This window comes from Galendromus occidentalis, unplaced genomic scaffold, assembly GCF_000255335.2.
Source record: "Galendromus occidentalis unplaced genomic scaffold, Mocc_1.1 scf7180000075580, whole genome shotgun sequence".
Lineage (NCBI taxonomy): Eukaryota > Metazoa > Arthropoda > Arachnida > Mesostigmata > Phytoseiidae > Galendromus > Galendromus occidentalis.
Genome location: NW_003803570.1, coordinates 87,922 through 115,222, shown reverse-complemented (window position 1 = coordinate 115,222; position 27,301 = coordinate 87,922). Strand labels below are relative to the sequence as shown.

General features: G+C 51.3%; 5 protein-coding genes across 5 annotated transcripts; 2 read left to right on the top strand and 3 right to left on the bottom strand.

The window, feature by feature from the left end:
* Nucleotides 1-135: 135 nt before the first annotated feature.
* Nucleotides 136-5,605, bottom strand: Atg1 (serine/threonine-protein kinase unc-51-like protein Atg1). The gene is made up of 14 exons (XM_003737593.1): nt 5,516-5,605; nt 4,444-4,623; nt 3,952-4,155; nt 3,378-3,660; nt 3,145-3,294; nt 2,806-2,993; nt 2,259-2,348; nt 2,006-2,108; nt 1,655-1,909; nt 1,285-1,501; nt 926-1,166; nt 654-763; nt 480-559; nt 136-369 (listed from the first exon to the last, which is right to left on the bottom strand). Exons 1-14 carry the CDS (start codon nt 5,603-5,605, stop codon nt 251-253), a joined length of 2,310 nt encoding a protein of 769 aa, XP_003737641.1. The 3' UTR covers nt 136-250.
* A 1,660-nt stretch (nt 5,606-7,265) lies between these two features.
* On the top strand, nt 7,266-13,083 carry Wdr33 (WD repeat domain 33). Its single transcript, XM_018639606.1, has 9 exons — nt 7,266-7,299; nt 8,850-9,088; nt 9,178-9,351; nt 9,446-9,541; nt 9,727-9,878; nt 11,072-11,169; nt 11,257-11,538; nt 11,678-11,867; nt 12,240-13,083. Exons 2-9 carry the CDS (start codon nt 8,858-8,860, stop codon nt 13,081-13,083), a joined length of 2,067 nt encoding a protein of 688 aa, XP_018495122.1. The 5' UTR covers nt 7,266-7,299; nt 8,850-8,857.
* A 1,170-nt stretch (nt 13,084-14,253) lies between these two features.
* On the bottom strand, nt 14,254-14,949 carry LOC100900375 (uncharacterized). Its single transcript, XM_003737597.1, has one exon. The coding sequence runs from the start codon at nt 14,947-14,949 to the stop codon at nt 14,254-14,256; it is 696 nt and encodes a 231-aa protein (XP_003737645.1).
* Nucleotides 14,950-17,551: 2,602 nt separating this feature from the next.
* aay (phosphoserine phosphatase) lies at nt 17,552-22,940 on the bottom strand. The gene is made up of 5 exons (XM_003737592.2): nt 22,723-22,940; nt 19,269-19,465; nt 18,946-19,080; nt 18,021-18,273; nt 17,552-17,899 (listed from the first exon to the last, which is right to left on the bottom strand). Exons 1-5 carry the CDS (start codon nt 22,741-22,743, stop codon nt 17,747-17,749), a joined length of 759 nt encoding a protein of 252 aa, XP_003737640.1. The 5' UTR covers nt 22,744-22,940; the 3' UTR covers nt 17,552-17,746.
* Nucleotides 22,941-25,812: 2,872 nt separating this feature from the next.
* On the top strand, nt 25,813-27,288 carry LOC100899387 (uncharacterized). The gene is made up of 4 exons (XM_003737591.1): nt 25,813-25,856; nt 26,414-26,486; nt 26,757-26,881; nt 27,017-27,288. Exons 2-4 carry the CDS (start codon nt 26,414-26,416, stop codon nt 27,164-27,166), a joined length of 348 nt encoding a protein of 115 aa, XP_003737639.1. The 5' UTR covers nt 25,813-25,856; the 3' UTR covers nt 27,167-27,288.
* Nucleotides 27,289-27,301: the final 13 nt, after the last annotated feature.

Below are 27,301 nucleotides of genomic sequence, written 5' to 3'. Positions count from 1 at the left end.
AGCCTCAGGAAATACACTCGACGTTTTTTTCTGTCGCCGTGACGAACGGCCGAATGTCGGCGTCGTCGGTCTGATCCGCCGAAAAGCCTGATCTCCGCGAAAATACATCAGAGCGAATCGCTGGGTCAAGCAATCGATTCCTCCTCTCCGTGAACAGATACATAACCAAGGGAGGAACAAATTCACAATGTGGCTGTTTCGAAGTCGTAGAAACCAGCCTGAGGGCAATTTCAGGGGCCGGTCGCAGCATCTACTGACCGACCGATCCGACGGGTGTCTGAATGTCCCCGATTGACTTCGGAGAACTTGCGGCAGATTCGGGACCATTCAGCTGGAGATTGGTCAGCCTTCGTTCCACGGCCAATTTGTCTGGAAGCGCGGCAAGTCAGTACATACAACCAACGTAATAAGCGTACTGAGAGAGATACTCTGCGGCAATAGCCATCTACGGAGAGAAGAGTACCGAAGTAGAGACTCACATCGAGCAAGCACCGATCGATCCTCTTCTTTGTCAACCTGCTGCGCGAGACAGTGGAGAAGAATTTGAGCCGTTTGGTATCTGGGATGAAATGGGTGTCGGAAACTCAGATTTCTTCTGGAAAACTCCAAAACCAACTCCATTGCTCTCCTATTGAACCTTCCGCGGGACTCACCTTTTGAAACTCTCGAGAGGTGATCCGAAAAGCTCTTCGAGCGCAGCTGTTTGACACATATGCATCGCGTGGTTGTAAATGAGCCGATCCGCCGACAGGTTTTGACAAACCTTGAATATATGGTTTGGTTGGGGTCAATGGTTTCTCGGAGATGGGTGAAATTGCATATAGAATATGTGACTACCCGAGAGTATCTCTCAGATTTCGTATGAGCAGCAAGATCATTAAATAGGAGCTATAATTATTCAGGAGACTTATACGTCAGTATTCACCTGGGGGTCGGTCAAGGCCCTCCGGGTGAGCCCACCAGCCTGGCTCAGGTTGGTGCACTGGTCGTAGGAGGCCAGCAACTTAACTCGCATCTCTTTCAACAGCTCTTTGACGGTCGGTGACAGTTGAAGAGTTTTTTCTTCGACCTTACGCTTTGCCAGATTGAGAGCCGATGAAAGCAGATGTACCGCTCGCATATGAAGCACCAGCTGCTCAGCTTGTCTGAATGATTCAAAATTATAACTGTAACGAGAAAGATTGCTCTCAGATTGGCTTGCGAGCAGCGCCGGGGAGGGGCGCCCCTACTTCGATGTTCGTTCCTCTGAGCACCGATTCCGATATCGGGGAGATGCATTCTTACCCCCTGATTAGCTGACTCTCGTCAATGTTCCTGGGCTCGATGTTCTCGAGGTCTCCAGCAGCGCGACTCTTCGCGAGCTCGAGAATGCACGTCACCAATGCGTGAACGAAGTTGAGTTTCGCCAACGTTTCGTTGTGTTCCCGGTCCAAGATTGTCTCTTGCGGTAGCTCCGGTGGTATGAACAAGTTCAGATCTGAGTCCCCAGGCGGAGAGTTTTCTGCAACACCAGAGTTTCAATCTTAATTTCTCTTGCCTCCTGGCCCTGTCTCGAGGGTTTGCCTTCCCGAAGTCAGCTGAGCGTATGCCGGAGACCGAACACATCAATATCCGAGCGTTGGACTAGTACAGCGAACCGAAATAAAATACGCACCGAATAGGGATTCGTTGAAGCGGCTCTGAGCGAACTGTATGAATGCGTTCGGTGACATTCGGTACAGCGCGTTGGCAGAGCCCGATCGCTGCATCAGCAAAGCCCTATCCCCGCATCCTGAGAATCCGGCTTCGGTTTGGAGTTCCGGTAAGGTCATGGCGCGCGCTCCGAGCGGATGATTGCCGGGTGGGAGTTGGCTGATCCTTATGGGCGAGGTAGCTCCAGTGCCAAGGTACGGCGGCGATACTCCGGATGCTAGAAGGGGCACTTTTTAGGGGTCAGCACGCGCTTTTCCCAGTGAACGGTTTTCGAGCTCAGGAGGGCTCTGCATTATATGAAGCATTAACTTACCTCCAATCATGAAACTAGGATGAGGCGGCGTGAGATTCTCTACGTCCGGCGACCCACGGAAACCCGAGATCGGCGAATTGGACGAGCGTTTGGCGTCGGTTAACTGTGGGTAGAGAGAATTCTTGCCAAATGCCCTCTGAGGATAAGCCTCGGATTTCGGATATGAGGCGTACTCAGTGATCAAATATCTCCGTTCTCGATCGTATTACGATGGGACGGGGCAGGGTTCATGATCTCTCGCGGGGAAACGAACCTCGGGAACGCTTTTCTTTTGGCGTAGATTCTTCGAAGGTACCGGAATAGGTTGAGTTCGGGGAGTGCTGTCGGAGCTCCGCGGCGTCTGCTGAAATCGCATTGGTTTTTGAGACTTGACCGAAGCTTCCGGAGCCCGCGTAGTTGATCTACGCAATCATCTCCTAAAGAAACAGCTTGAATCTCTCCTCGGAGAACATTCACCAGAGTCAACATCCATAGTTTGTCGCTGACAGGATAGATTAAACGGTCGAAACCGGACGCTTCAACCAGCCATGCGAGCATTTGCATCGCGAAACGAACAGCGACAGAATACAGGTATTTCTGACTCTCGGTAGCGATTCGGAAACCCGCAGTCGAAACCACTGTAAGTCCCTCTAGGGGCCCCTCCTCTCGCTTGGTCTTACTGCGAGCGCTGCCAATGTCCGAGCTGTCTGTAGGGTCAGCGTACACGCTGTCATCTCTGCGCCCGGCTCATTGACTCATCACGCAGTAGCTCTGCGACAGAGCACCAAAGCAGAACAAGGACAAACAAAACGCTTACGAACCTGCTGCGAGCAGTGATCAGTGCAGATTTCATTCTCAACAAGGACGAAATCTTGTTCTTCGGGTGAAGAGAAGGAGCCCTTCGCCGCTTGAGCCGCCGCTAGGACGACTCCCTCACGCAGACCGTGGGAGGTAGGATTCTCCACATACGGATTACCAGGCGATGGTGACGGTGGTAGATGGGGGGTTCCTGAGGGCATAGAGAAAGACATGAGTATGACGCCTATCCGAAGGCTCAAGATCTGTCGGAACGAAACCGATCGGCCTTGATCCCTGTCGCCTCATGTACGACGACGCGCAGACTTTTGCGGGCGAAAAGAAGCTCGCCGTCGATAACTTACCATAGGGCGACACGATGGGCGAGTTGGAGCAACTACCCCTTCGTGGAACAGGCACAGGACTAGAGCCCTGTTTCGGATTGAAGGTTATGAAGGGATGGTTGAAGAAACTTTCGAAGTCGATACGTTGTTCAGAGCTCCTCTTGAGCAGCCCTGGAAGGATGTCCAGAATCATCAGTTGGTGATTAAGGTGGAAGGATTGAACACCGTTTCTCGGGCCGCGAACTCTCGCTTACCCCGCAGCAGATCGCTGAGCTCCGGCGATGTTCCCGGAGGAAATTTCGGGGACAGTGTCGAAGTCCTTTCATAGTACTGCTTCAGGGCCTGGGGATTTTGTGCGCGGAATGGAGCTGATCCAGTGAGGCATTGGTAGACGATCGTTCCAATCGACCAAAGGTCCGCCTTCGCGTTATACTGCTGCGACATTATCACCTCGGGAGCCATGTACATGGGCGAGCCGCAAAGGGTAGCGGCCATTACGCCTTCAGACAGGAAACGGGCGAAACCGAAGTCCGCGATCTGAAATAATTCGGAAAAATTTCACGCCTCAAATCTCGAGTTTCGGAAGGTTAGGACATCGGATTCAGCGTGGAATCATGCCGAGACTGCCTATGGGCATGATGCTCTTCTGCTGCTCTAGCGAAACGATTCTCAATTGTCGGAATCGAGTTTCGTGATGTCTCTGGTGAGCATCGAGGGCCAAAAACTCCAAGGTCTCCGATTACGACACAGCGAGACTGACACCGATTTGCGTCAAAGATTTCGAATGCGCCGGAACGATAATTATGATGCGAAAAACTCATTCCATACCTTCAGCGTTATGTCCTGAGGGGGTGGGTTGACTTTCGTGTGGCAAAGGAGGATGTTTTGCGGCTTGAGATCGCGATGGAGAATTGCTTTCACGTATAAAGCTTGCATGGCGCCAGCGATCTGCTTCAAGAAAATTCGGATTGTGTTCTCCGAGAGTGTCCCCTTGGCTTGCAGATAGTCGGCCAGGTCTCCACCATTGCAGTACTGTGGACAGAATCATTCCCCATGTATTCTCAACCGAAGCTCTCCCACTGTCGACGGAGCGGTTGATCTTGAGATTATTTTATATGATCGAAGAGCGCCTGTGCCGTGCTCTCCTCCTCCTAGCGAAAAATCTATCCCGTAGTTGAGGACTCGGACCTCCGCCTTAGATCTCTCGGACTGTTGAGCTCATGAGTATGCGGGCCACTGGGTGATGGCGTCGATGAACTCTTTGAGCCCATTCCGTTGGTATACCTCGAGCTGTGTTGCTAAATCTAGAGATTCACTCACCTCCATGACGAGATAAAAGAATCGTGGCGTTTGTTTGCAATCCAGAAGCGAGACGACATTCGGATGTTTCAGCTGCGACAGATCCTTCAGGATGTTAATTTCTTTGTCGAGGAGGTTTTCCGATGATTTAGAGACATTTTTCCGCGTGATGCATTTGATGGCGACTGCCACGTCGGGCTCCTGCGATCGAACAAACGTTCTTCACTCCAAAATCAGAAACTCCTGGAGCCGACTCTTCCGATGGGAGCGAAAACTATCCGACCTCCGTACAGATGCGAATTTCCTTGATACTTCATCGGTGAAATGTCGGAAAACTTGGAAAACTGGACTGGGAGACGTTCGCAAAAATAAAAATATGATGGCGAGGGCTTCTATGCTCTCTGATAGCTGATATTCTCGGATTCGATATCTCCCCGCGGAGAGCGAAGCGGAGAGGATTCATTGTCAACGCTTTGGATCTTCGATCCGGCTATCGTAGAAACCAGAACCGGTAGCGTGGACCATCACTCAAACTTCTTTGTCGGTACTACGAACAAAGTCTCTTCCTTCCCCCGACTCACACAATCGAACAGTTGGTGGGGTTGGACGCCAGCTGAGAGGGGCCGCTTCCGACCCAACCTGAACAGATGTATGAAAGGTCTACGGCCGAGATCCGTACCGGACTATAATCGCGGTGGAAACCAATTGCAATCATGATCTTGTGCATCGCGATTGGGAGCCAAATTGATTTGACCCACAAGTCTCCAGGAAAAGCTTTCCCATCACAGAATGGAACGACCGCCGATCGCTCGCAATCGGTGGCTGCAGGGCACAAGCGACGTGTTGGTCACCTAACTAAATATAAACCAGAGGCCCCAGAAGAAAATTATTTTGCATTTGACCAGAATGAGTCAAACACAGTTTCAGATATGAAGCGAAGAATGGAAATGGGAAGCTCAAGGCGACAATTCAAGAAAGACAAGGAGTCTCCGCCTCAGGACATGCAGTATATAATCATGAGAAATTCTTGTCAGTGGGAACTGCGGTCGGAATTGGACGTAAACTGCGTTTCTATACCGAACGGCGTACTCACCGCTCGGAGTCGCCCTTTGTAGACCACAGCAAATGCTCCATGGCCAATGAGGTCCTGGGTTGTGTATTCGTAGTCCCCGATCACCTCCATGGCAGGCCGAGAATCAGGCCGTTCGCATGTTCTCCGCGACAGCTTGAAGCTTTCTGGTCGACGACGTCAACCAACTAGCCGATCAGTCGGTCGGTCGGTCGGTCGGTCGGAGAACCCGTCTATCTGTCGGGGAGTCAGTCTGTTGGTATAGCAGTCGGATTCAGTGAAGCACAGAGAAACGCTTCCCCCGACTGCCGTCGAAGACAAAAGAGCTCACTCTGTGGCATCAAGCAAGAAGAAACGCTAGATGCACGGAGGATCCATTCAGAAGCACCACAACAAGCGATAACTCTCTTCACCCTCTTGCAGCTTGTAGCAGCAGCAGTTCGGGATCAGCTGCTCTTACTGTTTGGTGGTGGTCCTCGTCTCTATCTATCCCCGGTTCTCCGACGAATCTACGCTTCAGCTACAAGACAACAACGCACTGCGGACTGCGAGAGAAGGTGGTGAAAGCGCATGTGGATAAGCCGAGGCCATCTTTGGTGGCGCCAGTTTTCGAAATACAACAAGTGACCCAGGGAATCTTGCGTGTGAGATTGCGGAAATTGTCCCGTCCTCTCTACGAGAACTCGATTGTATATCCCACTGCCACTCTCTCAGAGGGATCGGAGCGGATGTTTCCCTTCCCTTGCTAGCGTAAGTGCTCTACGAAGCTTATCCATTCGACCGCAGAACTTCCTCGTCGATAGCAATATCAAGATCCAGAGCCTCGAAATGGACACATTAGAACCACTCTGATCGAACTCGATGGAATCTTTCAAGATTTCCGTGAGGTGTCCGTTGAATATCCCATGAGTCCCGAAACGTAGTCGTGTCTCTCGGCTGGTCACGTCTTCGTCGATATGAGCAAGATTCTCCGAATACTCCGCATCGGAGGGTCGAACGGAGGAGGCAAGCCCAAAAGGGATATGACTATCGTATATCGATCGTCGAGTTGCGCTCCTCCAGAGGATTCGCGGGAACCGAGATTTTTCTCGAGCATAGCTGTGGTCGGGTCACGACGTTACGACGGTATCAGGAGTCTCACGGATCCGCTCCGCGATCATCTCCGACGAGAGCGGAATTAAATTCGACTTATACGGAAGGAATCATGTCGGACGAGGAATCCCGGGAGTCGGCAGCCCGAGAGTACAGGGCTTGCTCGAGACATGCGGATAGGAAATAGGAATTAAGGGCACACTGCCGCCCAGCGAGGTTTGTACATGGATCAGCCGGCCAATCGTTGACAGGCATCAGGAAGTTGGAGATCCTTGATGGCGAAAGTCGTTCCCCCGCTCGAGGGAGATACGTCCTTTCGGGATCTCTCAAGTTTTACCGTCCTCTATGGATCCGATTCTGTTCCTGGAGCAGCGAAGCTCTCGGCTCTTGTCGGTTTCCATATGGAAATCGGTCCATCATGTGTGGGCCATGTCTCCGTGGGTCCGGGTCAGCGAGCTCAGCGACGAACGAAGGAATCATCGAATCAATGAGCTAGGTGTGAGGAAGTCCAGGGGCGGAGGCGCTCGACGGCGATCGTACGCAAGAGTAATATTTCAAAGTTGCCGCCTCGCCGGATCGGATGCGTCGTCTGGTAGCCGGTGTTGTATTTACACGCTCCAATGTGTGTGTCTGGGGTTTCTCGTCGTCTGGTACGGTAGTGAAAGTGAACGGTTGCGTTGCAGTGTGGTGTGCTGGTTGTTGTCGTCCTTGCGGCAGTGAGTTTTCACATTAGGGCCGCTGTTGCCGCTGTTGGCCAAGCTAGCAATCAGACTTGCGGTGCGGGCTGCGAGTCGACGAGGACAGTCGAGATTTGTCGTATTGTGCATAGTCCGTGCTACGTCTCCTCAATAAACGTCAGCTAGAATAACCTCTATGTAGATCATAGCATTAAGGGGTTTCTGTTTTATCATCCCGTAAGTATTGTTCATAATCGTCTCTCACTTTCTGATTGAGTCTCTCTGTACATCTGACAAGCTTTCGTGGATAGGCTCCTCGCTCTGGACACCACGACATATTGTACTGATCGGCACCGGCTTCACCAATAGACCTACGCCACCGACTCGTTGCAAAATCGAGCAACGAACAATCGCGTCCGCCTGCTCGTCTAAGTTCAAGGAGTGGCAGGATCGAATCCGGAGCAAGTGTCTCCATATCCGGTGAAAACGTGCCGCCGAAGTTTCCGATTGGGAATCGGGTCTGCCTCCCGAGCAATAATCGGAATGCTTCAGCGACTTTCATGGGAATGTCGAGCCACTTGGAAGGAGCACCGCAAGCAGGTGCTGCAAAGTCTCGAGGAAGTCTGGAACATCCAAGCTCCCGGAAGCGTAACTCGCTTAGACCGAATCTCGGGATCGATCTTCGCGGCTGTAGGACAGTTGTCTCTTCCAGTCGAAGTCGGTCTGAGACTCGAGCTGTCATCCCAAAGGGAGTTGACGTCGTGATTCCATCAGATGTTCAGTCCTACCATTGACCAGCGAGTCATTCGTTCATCGGAGGGCTGCTGGGACAGCCATCGATGCTTGGCGGAAGCCCGAGGGGGAATTCAAGGAAGAGGGAGAGGTTCTCTCTTAGCGGGGGAAGCCTCCTCCAAAAAAAAACCCGTCCAAATTCTCCACCGGATCTCCTGGAGCCGGGCTCAACGCTGGAATAGGCTCCTCTAGCCGCCCCCGATCGTGAAGGCTGTATAGATCGCCCGGGGCTCACCCCGAGTAGAGCGCCGTAGGTCTAGGCCTTCAAGGGAACACTTCGCGAAGGGGTGCTCTCTGCCCGGAACAAACGTTCATAGAGCTCGGAGAGCCTGTGTCAAACATTTGTTCCGGCGGATATCGATTGGCTCCCCATATCTGCCTAAGCCTCTCCTTTAGGGTGATATTTGTTAGCTTCGATATTCGGTTCTGGCTCTGCATCGACCTGACGATGGCATGATGCGGATTACTTCCAGTTCCGTCGGTGGGGACGGGGTCGAAGAATTCCTCGACGAGCAGCGCTCGTCTAGCTCGGTTCTAGTGCTTTCTGAAAGCTTCCTCAGAGGACATTTCACGTGGGCAATGTAGCTCTACTGGGCTGGAACACCGCTCAGATCCCGACGATGCTCCCGTGGACTGGATCCGTCTTCCGGGTCGATCCGTCACGCTCTTCCTCATGCTGCCCGCCTCATGCGTGACGAGATATGACGAGGAGGAACCTGTCGAAAGATTCTAAAGATTTCAACACCTTCAGTTCTTCAACTTGAGTAATGATTGTATTTCTCTTCTCTGAATTTCAGAAGACACGATGTCACAGACGCAGATGATATCCACCACACAGGTGTACGCGAGGCCTCGGCACCAGTTCATGCCGAACTGGATGCCTAGGAGTCAACATGGGCACAAACAATACTCGCAGAGTCAAGGAGGTCAGGTCAACGTGACGGCCATACCCGTGGAATTCGACGGGAAGCGGCTTCGGAAGCCGGTCGCTCGAAAGACTGTGGACTATAACTCCAGCATGCACGAGTGGCTCCAGGTTCGTATGAATGGCTGACGCATGCTTCGTTTCCCGGTGAAATCAATTCCTGATGATCGATAATAATAATTGATCGAATCGTTTGCCAGGAGCGGCTATGGCAAAGGGACCATAGGGACAAACCTGCTCTCCAACCGGATCCTGCGTACCAGATGCGAATGGTGACCCCATCGAGCATGGGCAATGATCCCTCAAATGTCGTCACCTCGAAATTCGTCAGGGCGGCGACAAACAAGATGAAATGCCCCGTTTTCTGCGTCACGGTACTTCCCCTGGTCTTTCATGAATGAAGCGTACAAAGCGATTCATAATCAAGTTTCGAAGGGAATCTTATCCGTACGTCTCATTCGCTTGCAGTGGACGCCCGAAGGCCGAAGACTGATCACAGGAGCATCGAGTGGAGAGTTCACTTTATGGAATGGTCTCACGTTCAATTTTGAAACTATTCTCCAGGTAACTCGATCACAGGGCAGAAGTTCGATGTCCGATCTTTCTGAATCTGGTGGACGATTCGGCCGCTGTCACAAGGGATTGAGAATTGGAGTATTCAGAGTAGTACAGTGGGACTTCCTTATACATGGAGTGGAGGGGCTCAGAAATCTAAAAACGATTCTCACATCGATCTTCCTCCTTCTCAGGCACATGACTTACCAGTTCGCTGCATGACGTGGAGCCGCAACGATCAATGGATGGTCACCGGGGACCACGGAGGTTACATCAAATACTGGCAGACCAACATGAATAATGTTCGAATGTTTCAAGGTCATAAGGAGGCAGTTAGAGGAATCAGGTATTTTTGCCGGGACTCAGCCCAGGTCGAATGACCGAAGCCGTCTGATAATTTTTTCTCTGTGTCATACCACACGAACTTGCCAACCCAGGCGCACAAGGACTCTCTGTGATATTTTAAACGATTTACGGTATTTGACGGTAGTGAGATATAGGGAGACGGTAGGGGAAAATACACGTGCGGAGGGTTATACCTTTACATATGAGATGACAACGCTCCGTTGAGGGTCTTCCGAGCGGAAATACTCTAAATTATGATGCCGAAAAATAAAGGCCTCGAAACGCACAGACGCGATCGAGAGGTGTCGATCGGATAGGACACGCAGCACTTGCGGAATCTGGTCCTATCATGACCCTCTCTACACTCCCCCATCCTCGTTATCCTCAATTTCACCCGCGCGATACTCATTTTTTCATCAATCGGAACTTTCGTCCATCAAGGCCATCATTGTTGGTATCGTTGTTCCCGACGTGTCGAGTCATTTTCCCGTATCGACCTAATAAACGGAGCGCTTTCATCAATCACAAAATGTTTTCTCATTATTGAGCTTTGGCACTTTGTGTTTGACCGAATCCGGAGCGTGCCCCATCGACCCGAAATTCTCGCACCCCAATCGGAGGCAAGGTTTGAATCCTACGCTCTGCCGAACTCATGAGCGGCCATCAGCCGAAACAGATGATCACTCCGAGCGAGTGAAGGATCCGCGAAGCTCGAATTCGACGCCGCGACGATTGCGGGACGAGCTCACTTTCTTTATGGTGTCGCTCCTTCGAGCCTCCACGTCACGCTCCGGCCTGGCCCAACTCTCTCTGGGAGATACGGAAACTATCCGTCCTTGCTGATTATCATGACACATCCCCACGCTGCCGCCTGAAAGACGTCTGATCTGACAGACCTTATCGTATGAACGAGGCTCGTCCTCGCTGCGAGAACTCCGATATGCCGTTTCCGATTCTATCCCACGCTTATTGAGCCGCTCTCCCCGGAAGCTATTTCTGATATAGACCATTAGACGTTTTTCTCGGAAGGCCGAGCTCTCTCAGACGGAGTCTGCGTGTACGAATCTTGACAACGACGGGGCATCCGGAGTTTAGTTCGAAGCCTTCTTGACCGGAGCAGTCTCGATTCGGTCAAGCTAGATAATATGAGAAGTTTGCCGGAAATAATGCGTGTACATTGTATTTCCTTTCCAGCTTCTGTCCCACTGATATGAAATTTACTTCCTGCTCAGACGACGGCACTGTTAGAGTGTGGGACTTCCAGAAATGTGATGAAGAACGTATTTTGAGAGGTGAGTTCGATTGATGACCTGAGCAGAGGTATGGGACGACTAACTCTCCCATACGAGATCCTTATCCTTGCTCCCTCTCTTCGACAGGACACGGAAGCGATGTGAAGTGTGTCGACTGGCATCCACAGAAATCCTTGATTGTTTCGGGATCGAAAGACTCTCAGCAGCCCATAAAGCTTTGGTGTCCCAAATCCGGTCAGAGTATAGCTACGATACACGCGCACAAGTCGACCGTCATGGACGCTCGGTGGAACCGAAACGGAAATTGGCTGTTAACGGCTTCCAGAGATCATCTCATAAAACTCTTCGACGTGCGAAAGCTGAACGTTGAATTACAGACATTCCGTGGACACAAACGCGAAGCTTGCAGTACGTAGCATCGGTCTTCCCGAGCATTGAGAGTACTTGCTCTTGACATCAGATTCTAATCCAGAAGTCGTTCCATTCAAAAGATCGGAGTTTTCTCATATCTTGCATGATACCAACAGCGTACCGAATCTCATTGCAGCTCTGGCGTGGCACACTGTCCACGAGGAAGTTTTCGCCAGCGGTGGATCGGACGGCTCCGTCATGTTCTGGACGGTGGGTACTGACAAAGAAGTGGGCTCGATGGATCAGGCCCATGATTCCTGCGTTTGGTCGTTGGCGTGGCATCCAGTAGGTCACATACTCTGCACTGGATCCAATGATCACACCAGGTGAGAAAAGTTCGCTGATTTCCAATCGACTCCGAATGTCCGCAGTGCGAGATGAGCGTAAGAGATAGCGTGCTCTACATTCTCCTCAACAATCGACTGGCATTTATTCTGCACATATCGATTCGAACAATCCTGGCTCTCGACTTCGGAATTGGATGACAATCCATTTCACTCATTCGGTCTTTTCGATGAGAGTTGTGCGCGGCGTGCAATTCATTGCCCTCATAGCATGCTTGTCTAGATTTCGAGCTCGATTGTCCTCTCCATCAGGATAAGGTCGCATCCCAGGAGTCTATAGGGCATCAATCGGAATGATTCGGGATTTCGGAGGGTAACAACCTACTCTATTTCTGATCGACTTCGATTTTCCAGCAAATTCTGGACCAGGAATCGACCAGGTGATAAAATGCGCGACAGATATAATCTCAACACGTTGCCCAGAGGACTCGATGATCTCGATGAAGACATACCCGGCATGCATGATCGAAATGCATCGCAGGACCCCTACATCCCGGGGATGGGAATCGACGCCGATCAGCTGGAAAAATTGAGAGAGGGCTCTATCCCGGGACTGGACGACGATCGACCGCAGAAGAAGATGCCGCACAGCAAGCCCATCCACAAAGGCTTCCAACAACAATGGATGGAGAATCGTGCACCGGTCAATTTCAAAGACGGTGAAGGCAAACAGTCATCGAATTCGGCGAAACAGGACCGGTCCGAAGCTAAGAACGACCGAGTGCCTCCGCCTCCACACGTGATGCAGCAAATGCCCCCTGATATGCGACAACCTCCGCAGGACGGAATGATGCCTGGCTTGCATATGCCTCATCCAAACTGGATCGAAGGCGGTTTATCCTTCTTGCCACCGCCAGGACCCATGGGTTTCCCGATGGGACCTCCTCCGTTCATGAATCAAGGCGGGCCCTTCCGACATCCGCCACCGCCGAGACCTCCAGGGGACCAGTGGGGAGGTCCCCCAGACGGCTGGCGGCCGCCAGGGGATTGGGATGCGAACGGAAACGGCGACTGGGGTAGAGGACCAGGAAATTGGAATAATAACAATGGACCGCCGGGAGGAGGACCCCCGGGAGGAGGACCCCCGGGCGGAGGACCCATGTGGAGAGGTCGCGGAAGAGGAGCTCCCCGAGGAATGCGCGGAGGACCGATGGGAAACATGCAGCGGCGAGGCGGCAATGGTACCATGTGGAGATAGTCTGCGACGCGCACAAGCCTCTGTACAAAAATTGTACATTCAATCGATTAAGTTTCTTCAGTCCCAATGGGAATCATTCTCCTATCAAGATCGAGATTTTCAATAAACGGGAAGCATCAAGCAATTCGCTGAATCACTGGCTCTCGACTCAGAGAAGATTGAGGGCTTCTTAAAATAGGAAGAAGAGGGAATCGCATCATGGCGAGATTGAGAAATTCCCCGCGGATCAGGGATATTCCCTCATCCGATCGCTCGCGTGTAGGGCCTATAGAGGCCAGAACCTCTCAAGGGATAAATTTCAGAGATACACCAGCAGTGCTCACAGGGAGTCGGCGCCCGAGACGTCTCTCGGTATCCCTCGATCCCATGACGTAATTCGGCTGCAATGCCGTTCATTGGTGCACATATGCTTGCATGTGCATCTATTGAGTTCTCTGCGGTCTTGAGCAGGAAATTCCACTTTCTAGAAACAATAATTACCCTCGCTTTGATTGCGGAATCCGAAGATGCCGCTCCTCAGAAAAGCCTCTGCACTCGTCTGCACCGTATGGAGACCTCTTTTCTAGCAGTCGCGAGGAACTAAAGCCCGGAAAGTACCGATACCGAGGTCTTTCGTCTTTCCCAGGGGGGTGATATATGATGATATGATGATAATTAATAATAATCATCCAGATGGCGGCTGGAATGTACAGTGGGAGGCGTCGAGTCGTCACCGCGCACAAATCCATGAGAGTTCGGAATACGGTTGGAGAAAAATGCTGAGGTGGACACAGTTCGGATTGATAGGAAGAATCTAAAACCACGATAAGTAATTCTGATATTCACTCCCCGTGGACACGAGACGAGTTTTGAGCACATAATTTATTCTTTTCCTCTTCCTCTCTACCATCAATCACACTCGAATATATTAGGTACGTCTGAGTTCTCGTGGATTGTAGACATTCCGAGGGCGCCGCATCGTTAGGCCAGATACATCATGAAATCATGAGTTTAAGAAGCCGTCGAATCAACGACTGGACATCATGAACTATCTCACTGTTTCTTCAATGTTTCTGTTCTATTCCCTGCTTCCGACTCCCCATCATGAGAACGGGAGGAGCGGCCTGCGACGATTGAGCTGAATCCGAAAAGCTCCCCCAATCCAAGAGGTCTCTCCCGAAGTTCGAAGCTTCAGTAACCGAGCTGGACCACGTTTCCATCTTCTGCAAGGCAATAACTCAGGCTCATCTCCACGAGCCTTTTCAGGAGGCTCGCCGTGTAGCTATTACCATCCGCAGAGTTTTTCGTCAGACATGCTCTGAGAGCATGATCGCATCTACAATCCGATAGGGTGAATCTATTGGGACCTCTGGGAGTTATCGCTTCCCCGGGAAGAGATCTGATGGGGCACAGGTCGTGATTTCGACAGCAAGCATCTGGTCCCGGAAAGTAGCCCAACGATCCATAGTCTGTGGCTGCGTCTCCGGGTCCGCACCACATGGTTCCAGGGAATACGGGGTTTGTGAAACGCGGTAGGTAATAACTTGTGCTCACGACACTGTCTCCACACTTCTCGATGATCTGAGTCATTTCATCGAAGGTTACCGCTTTCGGGATCCGGCCAAGCTTCCCGTACAGCCACTTGCGCTCTTCCGCATCTCTGACCTCGGTGAAGCGGCACGCGATGATTTCGTCCGTCTCGTTCCGAGTAACCTCCGCAACGATCACACCTTTTGTGAAGAGCTGAAGCCTGCTCGGGTCACCATCGACGGACACGTTGCCCGAGTTGGTGAACCATATCCGGGACCCGTGTGCGTCCCTCGACCACGACCAACCGCAAACTTGGGGGAGAAACAGCAGGATGAGCGCTGGAATCCGTGACGTCATCTCTGCGAGAAATCTCCGATCCGAGAAATCACTCGGCGTAACGCTTCACGGGCGCTGAGTCTTGATTCGCACTTCACTTCGGACGGGTTCATCTAGGACGGAGCTCGTCGAGGACTCTTCGAAGTCACTCCCGGAAGAGTTTCAGAGGTGAGAGTCGAGAGGCGAGGACTCTCTTCTCTTCAGGTCTTTAGCACAAAGGTGCGACGACCGAACCACAAAGAGGCAGAATATTCGGAGAACATCGAACAATCACCCAGGGGGCGGACTTGAATTATCGGGTTGCGGTCCGTTCTCAGAGTGAAGTTCTTCTCGGACTTATCGTATCTATTCTTGTTCGATTCACTCAATAATGCTCGGCCGCTTGAAGCTCTCTGATGAACTCGAGTTTCTTGTCGACCTCGCGCTGAGAAAGTAGTTCCATCTGACGCACTCTGTCTCGAGAGTTCTGACGTCCTCCGGAATGCCCCACGCGGACGAAATCATCCTCACCGACTGAAGTAGAGGAGAAGGAGAGTGACTCAGAAACAATCATTGCGGTACATTCTTCTGATTTCGTTTCGATGAATGGAAATGGGTCGGGAGCGAGCGCGGATATTTCAACTCTCTCGAGTACATTGGGGTGCTCATGAGATCCTCCTTGTGATCGAGAACACCGGGAGGGGGTTCCTGCTGTTATTCGATGGTCGTCTGCACCGGCATTGGTCTCGCTTCGGGACTAATTAGAGCCCGAAAAAACCTCCTCACCAGGATGGCTGCTACCGATCCTGACCTCGCGATAATCGAATGAAAACACTCTGAAATCTCGGTCATCAGATGATATGCAGGGTGCGCACGCTAATTTGTTCGGGGTAGAGATTTCCGACACCACCAGCCTTAGGATGCTCAATCTGCGGGCGCGAAAGAAATTTTGAGTCGGTCTTTGAAATCTCACTAGCATTTCGCAGAAGGTTGATTCGGAACCTGAACAAGGGAGTCTAGGACATCCTGTAGAGTTCTGACGATCCTTCGTACATCAAGCTTCTCAGAGCAAGCAATTCAACGCATGCTAACTCCTGGCGTGTCTCCCCGAAAAAACTTACGATGCTTCCGTTACAACCTGAGAGAGACAGTCGAATCTTCTGTGAATAACTTTTGCTCCTTACTCCTGTCTGATATGGTTCGAGTCGGGAGAGTATTACGACCGCGGAAGCCCATTCGGTCGTCGCTGCGAGCAGGCTTGCAGAGACCAGAGCGGACTCCTCGACCCTCGAAGCAGTCGACCATGTTTCAGGAACCTTTTCTCAATCGGGAGCGCTCTCGTTTCTCTGTGACATGATCTTTCGAATCTGGGAAGCCTCTCCTTCTACCTCTTCTCTTATACGACGGGTCACTCGTTGCTCCGCAATCATTTCATCTCGCTTTCGAGTGAGCGTCGATGGCTCGATGGAGAAAATTCGAAACCTCACCAATCACCAATGATATCAATCGAGCATGTTCGCCGGGGGGCGGTCGGAAGCGACATTGCATGAAACGATAGTTTATTATACGATCCATGATTCATGGAAAAGTTGAGAATGAATGTTCACTGAATAATATGATCGTTGATTCTATAAAATGTACAAGTTTTTCTTCGCGAGAACAGCCCGCAGAAGCAAATGTAGAAGTAGAACAACAAGGCAAACAACAAGGGAATCGCAGCTCCAACTCTTAGTTTGAGATGAGGCGATTATTTTCAAAGAGGGCGATACCCGCATTCGACCAGGGAGAGTCCCGTACCCTCATTTAGGATTGAGCGATTCCCGCACATATTACGTATTTCAAGACTCCATCCGGAGATCAATACAAATTCTCTCAAGGGTTGTAACAAGCTGCATCTCGAGCCAGCAAGATTTCAGAGTCTTCCATCGTGCGAAACATGATGAGGAGGGAAGCCAATCGGGTGAAGCGTGAATCGATACAGGAATACCTCGCGTAGTGCGGCGCCGGATTTCGCCGAATCGCTGTAGAGCAGGTTCCCCGAGCAGAATGATGTCGATCCGAATCCTGGCTCATGATTTCCCTACGGAGATTCCCATCTAGAGCTCGGGCTCCGTGCACTCAGACTTTCACACGAGCCGGTCTGCTGCTTACGGTCTATACGAGAAGTGGTCCGCCTATAGTCGATACCACAGGCCATGCTCAACGGGAGATCGTCTTTGTAAGAAGTGTTTACGTCACACGAATAGACCGCATGCGAATCCAGACCCGAGCGTCTTCCGAACTCCCGAGCCGTGATCGGTGGCGAAACGAGGGGAGATTACTCTGGGCTCAGAATGGTTGCCTCACTCGTACGTTGATCCCTGGCTGGGCGACTGGTCTCGATGATCGGTAGTCACTTACACCTAGGTATCACCCAGCCATCTCATCGGCTATATGTGGGGACTTCCAACACTCCACAGCGCACTCCTTCCATTTTTCACGAGAGCTGAGCGAGGAATATATTGGACCATCGATGCCATGGGGACATAGAATTGGAAAATCACCTGGATAGAGAGACGGCAACCCGAATCGATTCCGAGATACGTACGCCCTTCGGCCGGCGTTCTCTCTCTACGCAAATGAGCGATCTCCAGTCCCAAAAGGCTCTCTCAAGATTCATTCTTGTTTAATAAAACTTCTTCCCTCATGCGGAATCGATGAACATTGTGCGGACTCGCCGGAGTGCGGCAAAATAATCATAATTATTGTACACTATACGAAATATTCCTGTGTCTACATCTTAGACTATCAACCATGGGACACCGCCTTTCGGAGAAGAGGCTGTGAAATGATCGAACGATCAAGCCATGCTCAATTCTTTGACGAGATCCGAAAACGATTCGACGAACCACGGTGAAGCCGCCTTGACTTTTTCCCGAATCTGATTGCCTCCGTATCCGATGAAAGCGTCGGCTGGTGGACATGCTGCCAAATCTGTGGCTCCATCCCCCACCTGGAAGAGAGACTCTCCGCGATGACTTTCTACACGAAAAACAGATGAGCAAGGTTGTGCCGAAGGCCCTGGCTATCGAATGGATTCCGCAAAGTCGTCTCATGAATTGAAATCCACCCACCATCACTACCCGTTGATAGCCGAACTTCTTCTTCAAGTATTGGATAACGCGAGCCTTGCCGTCTTGGTTGCTAGTGGGCTGGTTCGTCTCAAAACCAGCATAGCGACCATTGAAGTAGAACTTCAGTTGGTTTGCAAAGATGTTCTCGTGAGGAATTCCCAACTCCGTGGCGACTGGCTCGATGATCGACTGGAAGCCGCCCGAGACTAGATAGACAGCAACTCCTCGCGACTGGAGGTGACCTACGAGCTCTCTGGAAAAGTGAAGCCAACGTCTTTAGTTCTGACCTGATATACTATTCACCCCAGAAAAATTACCCGAGTGAGAAAAACAGAAGAACGCTCCCTCGAATCTTAAGCGAAAGGCTCCGAGATATCAACTCCGAGAGGGGGACACGCGTCATGGCGGGAAGACAAAGGGATACCTCGCTTTGTAGGCAGCCGAATTCAGCTCGGGTCCCGTATTCGAGAGGTTCGGGAGAAAAAGCTTGCACAAGAAGAGCTCGATTCCCTTATCTACCAGAAGAATCAACGGACACCTTTCTAAGATAAGGCAGTCATGGAGGCAATGGCATTGACCGAGAGAAGAGGGGGCCGGGGATTGATCAGGCTGTGTGAGTTTTGAATATTCCAATCACGGCAACCCTCACAGGCACAGCCTGCGTCAGGAAGACGGACGATGATCGATTCGCAGCGACGTCTCTCGAATGGAGAGAGCGCGATTTACCTTGAAACATTCCCCGAATGCCGAGGTATCGAATAGTGATGAGGGGAAGCTTCCTAGTTTCGGCTGCTAGATTCATCACGCTTTGTCCACGAGCCTCCCCAACTGTACAAAGCTCATACAACGTTCGATCGTGAATGCCCCAGACCTTTATATCATGAAGTTGAGGAAAGCACCGCGACGAATCATCTCCGATACTCACTCTATGCCCGGAGAGAGGCGCGGAGGATTCTCTCGAATGTACGTTTCAACCATCTGCATGTCAGGCTGGATGAGTTGGAGTCGCTGTTCCAGAGCCTCGCGGAATGTCATGCCGCCTTTCATGGCACGCTCAGTTCTGCAAGGAGAGATGATAAGCACTTTTTCCGATCATCCGGCGGATATCCACTCACTCAATCGTCGGCCGTCACCGTGCCCTCGCCAATCATTGACGTTCGTCTAGTCATCTCCAACCCAGGAGAAGGGGACGTATTCCTGACGAGCGAGAGAATCTACCGGGATATTGAATCGCAGGATTGAACTCACAGGTCGGCAACTTCCTTCTCTCTGCCAGCGAATTTCGCTAATTCGTCGATGGCTTCATCCATGCAAACTGTAGAGTCCACATCGAAGCAAACGCAATCTGCGGCTCTCCACATAGCCCGAGTCTGGGACTCACTCAAATTGAGGGAGTGGCAGGGCATTTTCGTGCTGACACTCGACAATTGACGGATGAGCGAGGGCTGGAATTGAAAGAGACTCGATATTAACCCGCGAAACCTGAGCTGCGTTGTCGGGAATTGAGAGACCCCGCTCCGATTTCCCAGCTAAAACGGAGTCTATAGAGAGCCGGGCGGACGATCCGCTTCGTGTTGAGGTTCTGGTGATGCAGACCTGCTCCTGACCGCGGAGACCCCGTGACGATACGCATTTGTTCATATCACACCTAGAACACTAGATCTTCAGCTCCTCGTAGCAACAGAGATTGTTTTCGCTCATCCGTTTTCAACCGTACTCATTGTCTCATTCGTAGATTGTGAGTGGCGGAGCGAAAGCTCGTTCCGAGCTACATATAAATGGAATGCCTATTCACCGATAAATGGATGAAAGGGACAGATCCATGGTGAAATGTGAGAGTGATGGTCATACAGGATCCGAGAGTCGATCGCTGACACCAAAACCTTCCCAGCAGCCTTCGTGTCTAAAAGCAGCCCCAAAAGAACAGCGTAGATCGCATCGAGTGTTTCATGAATCTATCTTGTCTGAAGAAATCAAGAAAAGTCTCGGATGACCCCTAGGAGTCCTGAACTCGTTGAGCTCGACACTCTACATCAGCGGTTCCCAACCTGGGAGCCGCGGCTCCCCTAGGAGCCGCGGAACTTTTCTGAGGGAGCCGCGTACGAATTTCCGGTGTAGGTCCGGGCCGTCAGGGTTTGTCAATTCCAAGGAAAGGTTCCGAAACGGATCGACTTCATCTGCCACGATTGCCGGAATTAAGCTGCGAATGGTCCTTTTAGGGGAAGAAGAAGGGAGAGTAGGTAGGAGCCGCGGGAGCCGCGTGGGCACTGGGTATCCTGGGAGCCGCGAGGGAATTCTGGGTCCGCTAGGGAGCCGCGGGGGAATTCTGGGTCCGCTAGGGAGCCGCGGAGCCAAAAAGGTTGGGAACCGCTGCTCTACATAGAACACCTAGAGTCTGACCTCCTGAGCTTCGATAAGATTTACTGTTCATCACACGTCCCGGCGAGACCGAGACTGAATAGACAAGAACGCAACAGTCGATCGATCGAACAGAAGATCGAAGGCATAGATAGAATGAGAATTACTATGGGATAAGAGCCGAGGAATTGCACGCTGTTGGCACTGTTCCGAGATTAGTCGGCAAGGGCTCACGTTCCCGGTTCAAAACTCCAGAAAAAGTCAACTATGCGAGCACCGAGCCGATCTATGCCGCAAGGAAATCCCCGCCGTTTCTCGATGAGCTGACGATCTGCGGTTAAGGATTGTTATCGCAACAGCCTCGCATCGAGACTCGCCAAGAGACGTCTGTGTCTGAGAGCAAGTTCAAGGTTGCGCTGGTGGCGTCAGCGTCTGCGAGCTTCCCCGTCCTTTTGACGCTCATCCATGATGTCAGAAGAGTCAGCTGGTGGATAGCTCCGGCAAGCGAGACGAACATGAGATCGCTCTGGTCAGGTTCCTAGCCACAGTCCCTCCACGGAGAATCCGAGAGTCATTCCACTGTCTCGAGAAGTCCGACAAACCATGATCTGATCGTTACATAGTGCCGATACGCATCGATGAGGCTAAGCCTCAAGTTCCAGGGTATCGTATGATTGAACCGCCTCGGAAAGATGGGAAACTCGGAAACACGCAGTGGCCACGGAGGATTCTAGATCGCGTAAAGAGACTCTGCTGACTCCTCATCGCCGGCGAGAGTTCGGGCAGAAGATGTGTCGGAAGATCTTCATGTCTCGGCGCGAGCCGTAACAGATTTCTCGCCGGAAATTCAATTCACCAGGCTCCCCGAGAAATTATTGCAATCAGGAGCCGACCGCGTAGGAGCACATAGCGCTGTCGAGTTCAGCCGAGTTCGCACACACGCTTGAATATTTATACATGTAGAGTGGCACAGCTCTCGCGATTCACTCGCGCGTCAGCCTCGAGACATGGAACTTTTTCCTTGGCAGAGCAACGCTTCTATTTTTGTCGAGCAGTTTATAACCCTCTTCCTTAAGTATCGAGAGCCTGAAGGAGTGAATACTGTGAGGACGTCCAGTATGACATCACAGTTTGCCTCACCATTGTGACCAGAGGCGAATCCAGTAATGAAGACACGACACAAAGAATCAATTCGTAAACACAAATGTTCAAAGAGTATCACTCCTCGAATGGTCATCCCTAATATATAGCTCTGGCTGGCGGTAAGAGTGTCCTCATGGCCTATCGGAAATGAGAATCCTATCTCGCTATCTTACGGGCGAGAGTGCTTCACAAAGATAAGAATGATTGTGATCGGATCAGCAAGTGTCAGCGCGATCTAGGAGCGACAGAGTAGATAGCCCCCGTCGGTGCTGCGGGGAAAGGCCGCCTTCCGTGATTTGACACGACTTGTCCAGTGTCCGAAATGATCTCCAATGGTAATTCAGGGAACCCACCTCGGTTGAGCGATTACGCCTCACTCCGGTGTTTCAAAGAAAGGCACGGCGCGGAACTCTGAGCCGACCTTGTGAGCTGAGAATGCCAGTAGCACAAGAGGTTCGTGACGCCATGTGAGAGATAGTCTGTGTAAGAGGAAAGGTCCGCTCGGGGAAAGGGAAAGATTCCAGTAGTCGGGTGAGGGTTTGTTAGGCTGTCGTTCCTCAACTTGGCTTCGGCGGAAACCTGGGGTTCCGCGCGACCTTTCCTGGAGTCCATCAGGAAGACGCCTCACAGATTTCCGTGATTCCGCCGTGCACAGTATCGGCTGTCGTTGTGGGGGGCTCTTGGCGACTTCAAGCCGTACCCTTGCGTAAACTAAGGTTCTCTCACAGAACAGTTCCTCGAAAGCTCAGCGAGACCTTGATCAGAGTGTCAAATGTTCGCTCACAGAGTAGAAGGCTGACAGGAATCCCCTGAAGCACCCCGATCCCGACTTCTATCTCCAGACGTGTTGGCGGTTCACAGGTTTCGAACCCGAACCTTTCACCGAGCGACATCAGTATCCGGAGTGAGATGTCTGTTTTGCGGCCACTAAGAGCTACGTGCTCTCACCGCCTGAGCGACCAATTCATGTGATTCTCTCGCAGCTCATGTTGCCCTGGAGTAGTTTAATCTCGTCATTCTCAATGTTCCTGGAAGCTGTCATCGATCCTAGGCTCCGGGAATGGAAGTCGGCCGTCGATGTACATATAGGGTGTTCGCCGGAAGTATTGTTTTTCAGCTCCAAGTCTCGATCTTTACGATCCGATGGGGAGATTCGAAACGTCAAGGAAACTCGATCCAAAGGAATAAATATCTGACTCACCATCATTCGTGGGGAAAGCATGCGAGTATAGGTTCCGCCTTGGCTATCGTATTGAAGGTATCAGCAGGACTGTATCCGTAACACGAGATATTCGCCAGGGTTCTACAGTCTCTCCGAATCGCTTGAAAGGGTTCTGCAGGGTGGAAATGCTTGGGAACCGCCGTGTTGGGCAACCTAACAGCCGCGATGACGATTTCCGCGCGGAAATACGAGCATACAATCTCGCAGTCAAGTCAGTCACCCACTTGTTGCCCGCGAAAATTCGAAATTCGAAAACCTTACGATCATCTGATTGAGGAGAGACCGTCAGCTGATCTAGATCGTGACGATCCTGTCTCAGGATGAGATCGTGATGGAGCTCGCTCCGATGAGCTTCAGAGTCCGAGGTACCTTTCATCTCGCGAGAGAGCGTGGCGGGGTTCCGATTTCGCGAGCTCTGAGACAGGAGTAATTAGGTGAGTTGACGATCAGGGGCCTCGCAGAAGCGGTAATTGACTCGGAGGACGCAGTACGCAGGTCTCATCCAGAGGTCACATTCTTCGTCGGGAGAGAGCTACGAGACCGATTCAGACTTCTAAGCTTCTCTGCGAACTTGAATCGGCCGCTCAATCTGCCGCCATTTATGTAGTCATGCAGGGGCCCGATGGCCGGACGGGAATGGCTTAGACGTCGGTTTTTCATCGATCGGGGGCTCCGATGGCTATGGCTGCGGGCATCCCATCAATGGCAGATTTGGGGACGCTCCGAGGAGAGGGGGTAAAGCACCCATGTGCTCTCCCAGCCCAGGAGGCTCGGCGAGCCGGGACCACCACAGGGGCTATGGGATCGATCGCCCCCCTCCATTCGCACACCCCTCTTCAACTGTCTGGATACGACACTTCACCACGGAGCCCCCGAAAAAGTTCAATGCGTCGCAATAGCTTCCCGAACATTCTGCCGGCCCCGAGACGGCGGCAAGCTCGCATTCGCAATAGATAGAAAGTCCCGGGCCAACCGGGGAGTTTAGTGGTCCAATGAGCGGAGGTTCCTCCGCAGGCGTTTCGGCTGAGATTGCGACGCGCCACTCGAGCAGTGTTGGACGCGAAAAGATACTCCATCGTCATAACCATTGCCTTGTTATAATAATAGATCTATATAGCGAGCGCTGAGACAGCGACTCCGCCGTCTCACCGATCCAAGCGGTGATATGCGACGTGACGCAATATTCGACGCTCTCATCGGTCATTTAGAGTCTAGAGTGAAGGTACTCTAGGATTTTGCGTCATTCGGAGTTCCCCAAACAATCGGGAGCCGCGTCGGACTCCGCCGCCGGCAACCTTAAGGGAGGAATAATCTCGAACTTTCTCTCCATGAGAGGGTCACGAAAAAAGGACGGAAGAGCTTGTTCTAGGAAAAGAAATCGACTTATTCGCATGTTTCCCCTGGCCACTGCGTTCGTGTCCGACGGACGTAATCAACGGGGGAACTATGCAGATCTCGGTAGAGTGAGTTCTGCCATGTACACAATGTTTCGCGGCCCACCGACAACGCGATTGGATCCGAACATCAAGTTTCAATCATTGTTTCCGAGAGAACATGCTTCGAGCTCTGCCTGATCCTCCTCGGTATTAGGCAGAGCACTCGGCTGCTCCTGGATGAGACCTCCTATTATTACACAGCCCGTACAATTTTTTTTTTGCCCAACAGAATAGGTGAGACCTAAGTTGGGATAAATGGAGGCCGAACATTCCGAATCTGTGAACAGTTTTCTAGTATCAGGTCTACTTTTTCTGTAAAGTCCATTTTTCGGATTTTCGTTGTTCCTTCCCTCAAAAATGTTTGCTTCCTGCTTCACGATGAGCAAGATCCATGAAAATTGGGGAATATATAGACCCATCCCAGGTCTATCTCTGGTTGAATTTTCGTGTAATTCGGGGCAACAGTCTCTGAGCTAGACGGGTTCGAAGGAGATAGTTTTTTTGTCAGCCCTCGGCAAAGAGGCTTGCCATCCGCGTTTTTCAGCCATTTTCGAACTTTGATGCACTCTAGCTCAGAGACTTGCTCTGAATTACACGAGAATTCCACCAGAGATAAACCTGGGATGGGTCTATATGTTTCCCAATTTTCATGGATCTTGCTCATCGTGAAGCAGGAAACAAAAAATTTTGAGGGAAAGAACAACGAAAATCCGAAAAATGGATTTTACAGAAAAACTAGACCTGATACGAGAAAACTGTTCACAGATTCGGAATGTACGGCCCCCATTTATCCCAACCTAGGTCTCACCGATTCTGTTGGGTTTTGGCTGTCGGGCAGTGTTATATGTACCCGCCTTCGCGCCTTTGCGCTTGCGCTTTTATTCTATATAGGGGGGATAATGAGGGGGGTTCCTGAATTTCAAACATTTTGGTCTCTCGACGTTTGATTGGGAAGGGATCTGATTGCGGTGTCATCACTTGAGCGTTCCCCACACCCCACCTCCACGAGGGAAAACTCATCAGAGCCGATTCACTTGTCGGTATATAAGGTGGTTGGTCTTCGCCCTTGCGAAATGGATAAATTAAGAATGTTCGGGAGATATAATAGCGAGTTATTCAAGGATTCGAGACGCTCATTCCTTATCCGTTGATCATCTGGTATCATGGTCCGAAATCAGCGCGAAGCAGCCCTCCATCGAGCCTTGGTTGCTTCAGTTGCCTAGGACTCGCTCCTTTCTGTTAGATACCGCGCTTGATTATGCCGATCCTTTGCCACTCGGTGTTTACCCAAACTAGTCTTAGCGACTTCGCCGCAGCCGTCTGCCGAACGTTCTCGTAGCGTAGAACATGATCGCCGTACATAAACGACCAGTGCAGTCTGGGATGGGCTCGCCAGTCTTGTGGCGAGCTTGAATGGAAAATTTCTCTCGCGTCCCCTCATTACCCGACCGTTATCCGGCTTGATTCGCCTCTCGGATAAGATGTTTGTAGGGAGGAATAGGAGAAATCCAAACTGGAAAAAGCAGTTCTATCCAGTCAAACAGGCCAAGCCGGAATGTCATCCTGATTATGGAGATCGCGGAGATTATCGCCCCGAAGCGAGAACTGTCAACGAACTGCTTAACGGCATAGGAGCCTTTGATTGCGTCGTGAGCTTCCCGAGTACTTTCGATCGAGGTGAGATAATCTCGAGCACTAACCATGTTCAATGGGGAATACGGTTCTAAATATAGGCGGCAGGCTTGACAATTTTGTCAACCGTTGATCATCTCGAGCGATACGCCTATGAATGCACTGAAGATGCGAGTCGAAGACTCTCAACCCGTCATCTCGAACGAGAATGATTGAGAGGCTTCCATGTTCAATATTGACTTCCGGATTTGAGGCGGCAAGAAGGGGATAGCGCTGTCGGCCGAGAGGTCAGTCTCTAGATGTCTAGAATGTTCAAGAGGAACCTCATACAGAAAGAGAGCTGTCGCATTCGCGGAATACCGAAATTTCGATCTCGGACGACGGCGCGACAGTCCTGGTCTCTAGAGCCGTTTCCTACGCTATATCAGTCTTTGAAGCGGTTCTGTGTGATCTGCCGAGATCCATTATGGAGAGTATGCGAAACCAAACGGATACGCTTTTGGATCGGTTGAGAGGTCTTCTCGAAGGGAGCTTGAATGGTTCTGACTGAAGTTTCCGCCCAAGACTCCACAGACAGGTTAACAGACGGGTGATTCTTGCAGATGGCTCCCTCGATGTATCACGCGGTCGTCGCCGCAGCAAAATGGCGCAGCATCGATCTCGATCCACTCAAAGGTAATCGCCGGGATTTCCCTACTACATGAGGATACCGCGTTGATTTCGGATCCTTTCCCGGGCTCTCCCAACCGGATGGAATTCCCTAATAAATGGGATGGACTGACCCTAATAAATAAATAATCAACGAATAATGAACAAAGCCCTGAGATCCTCTTGGGATCATGTACGGATCCTCAGACCCGATCACGTGTTCTGTGGTCGGGAACTCGAAAGAAGCACTCCGAGGTCTTCATCGCAGCGAGTAATACTAGCGACTTTTCCACGCAGAAAGGACGTCCGTTGTATTCCGCGAAAGGATCGGCATCGATTTCTTGTTAGGTCCGGATTTCGGAGTCATAGTGCATCAAGATAAGGAGAACATCAATGAACAGCTCATGAAGTGCCATAAGAAGGTTCGTGCACCGCAAGTTCCGCGAATGTCTATTTGTGGAAGTTTTGGGCGTCAACAAGTACTTGTCTTATGCTCTGACATACTCTTCTTCGGAAGTCGGTCGTGGACTCGGTCGGAACTCTCGTATATTTTCCAGCGCCCGTCCATGAAGATCACGGTCATCAGCTCCACATATCCGGTGAACCTACAGCTTCTCTGCGACGAATTGGGGTATAAAGTGATCCCGTCGTTCGGGATCCAAATAGGACAGCTGCTGTCCTTTTTGCTACGGCCCAAAAAAGCGTAACACAATTTTCCGAAGTTTCGTGATTCCCAACTCCTACGTCTCGGCTAATTTCGGGATGTCGGAGCCGGTCTAGAAGACCGCTGACCCCCAAGCCCCTAAGTGACTCCGCCACTCGAGAGACGAGCGGTCCCTCAA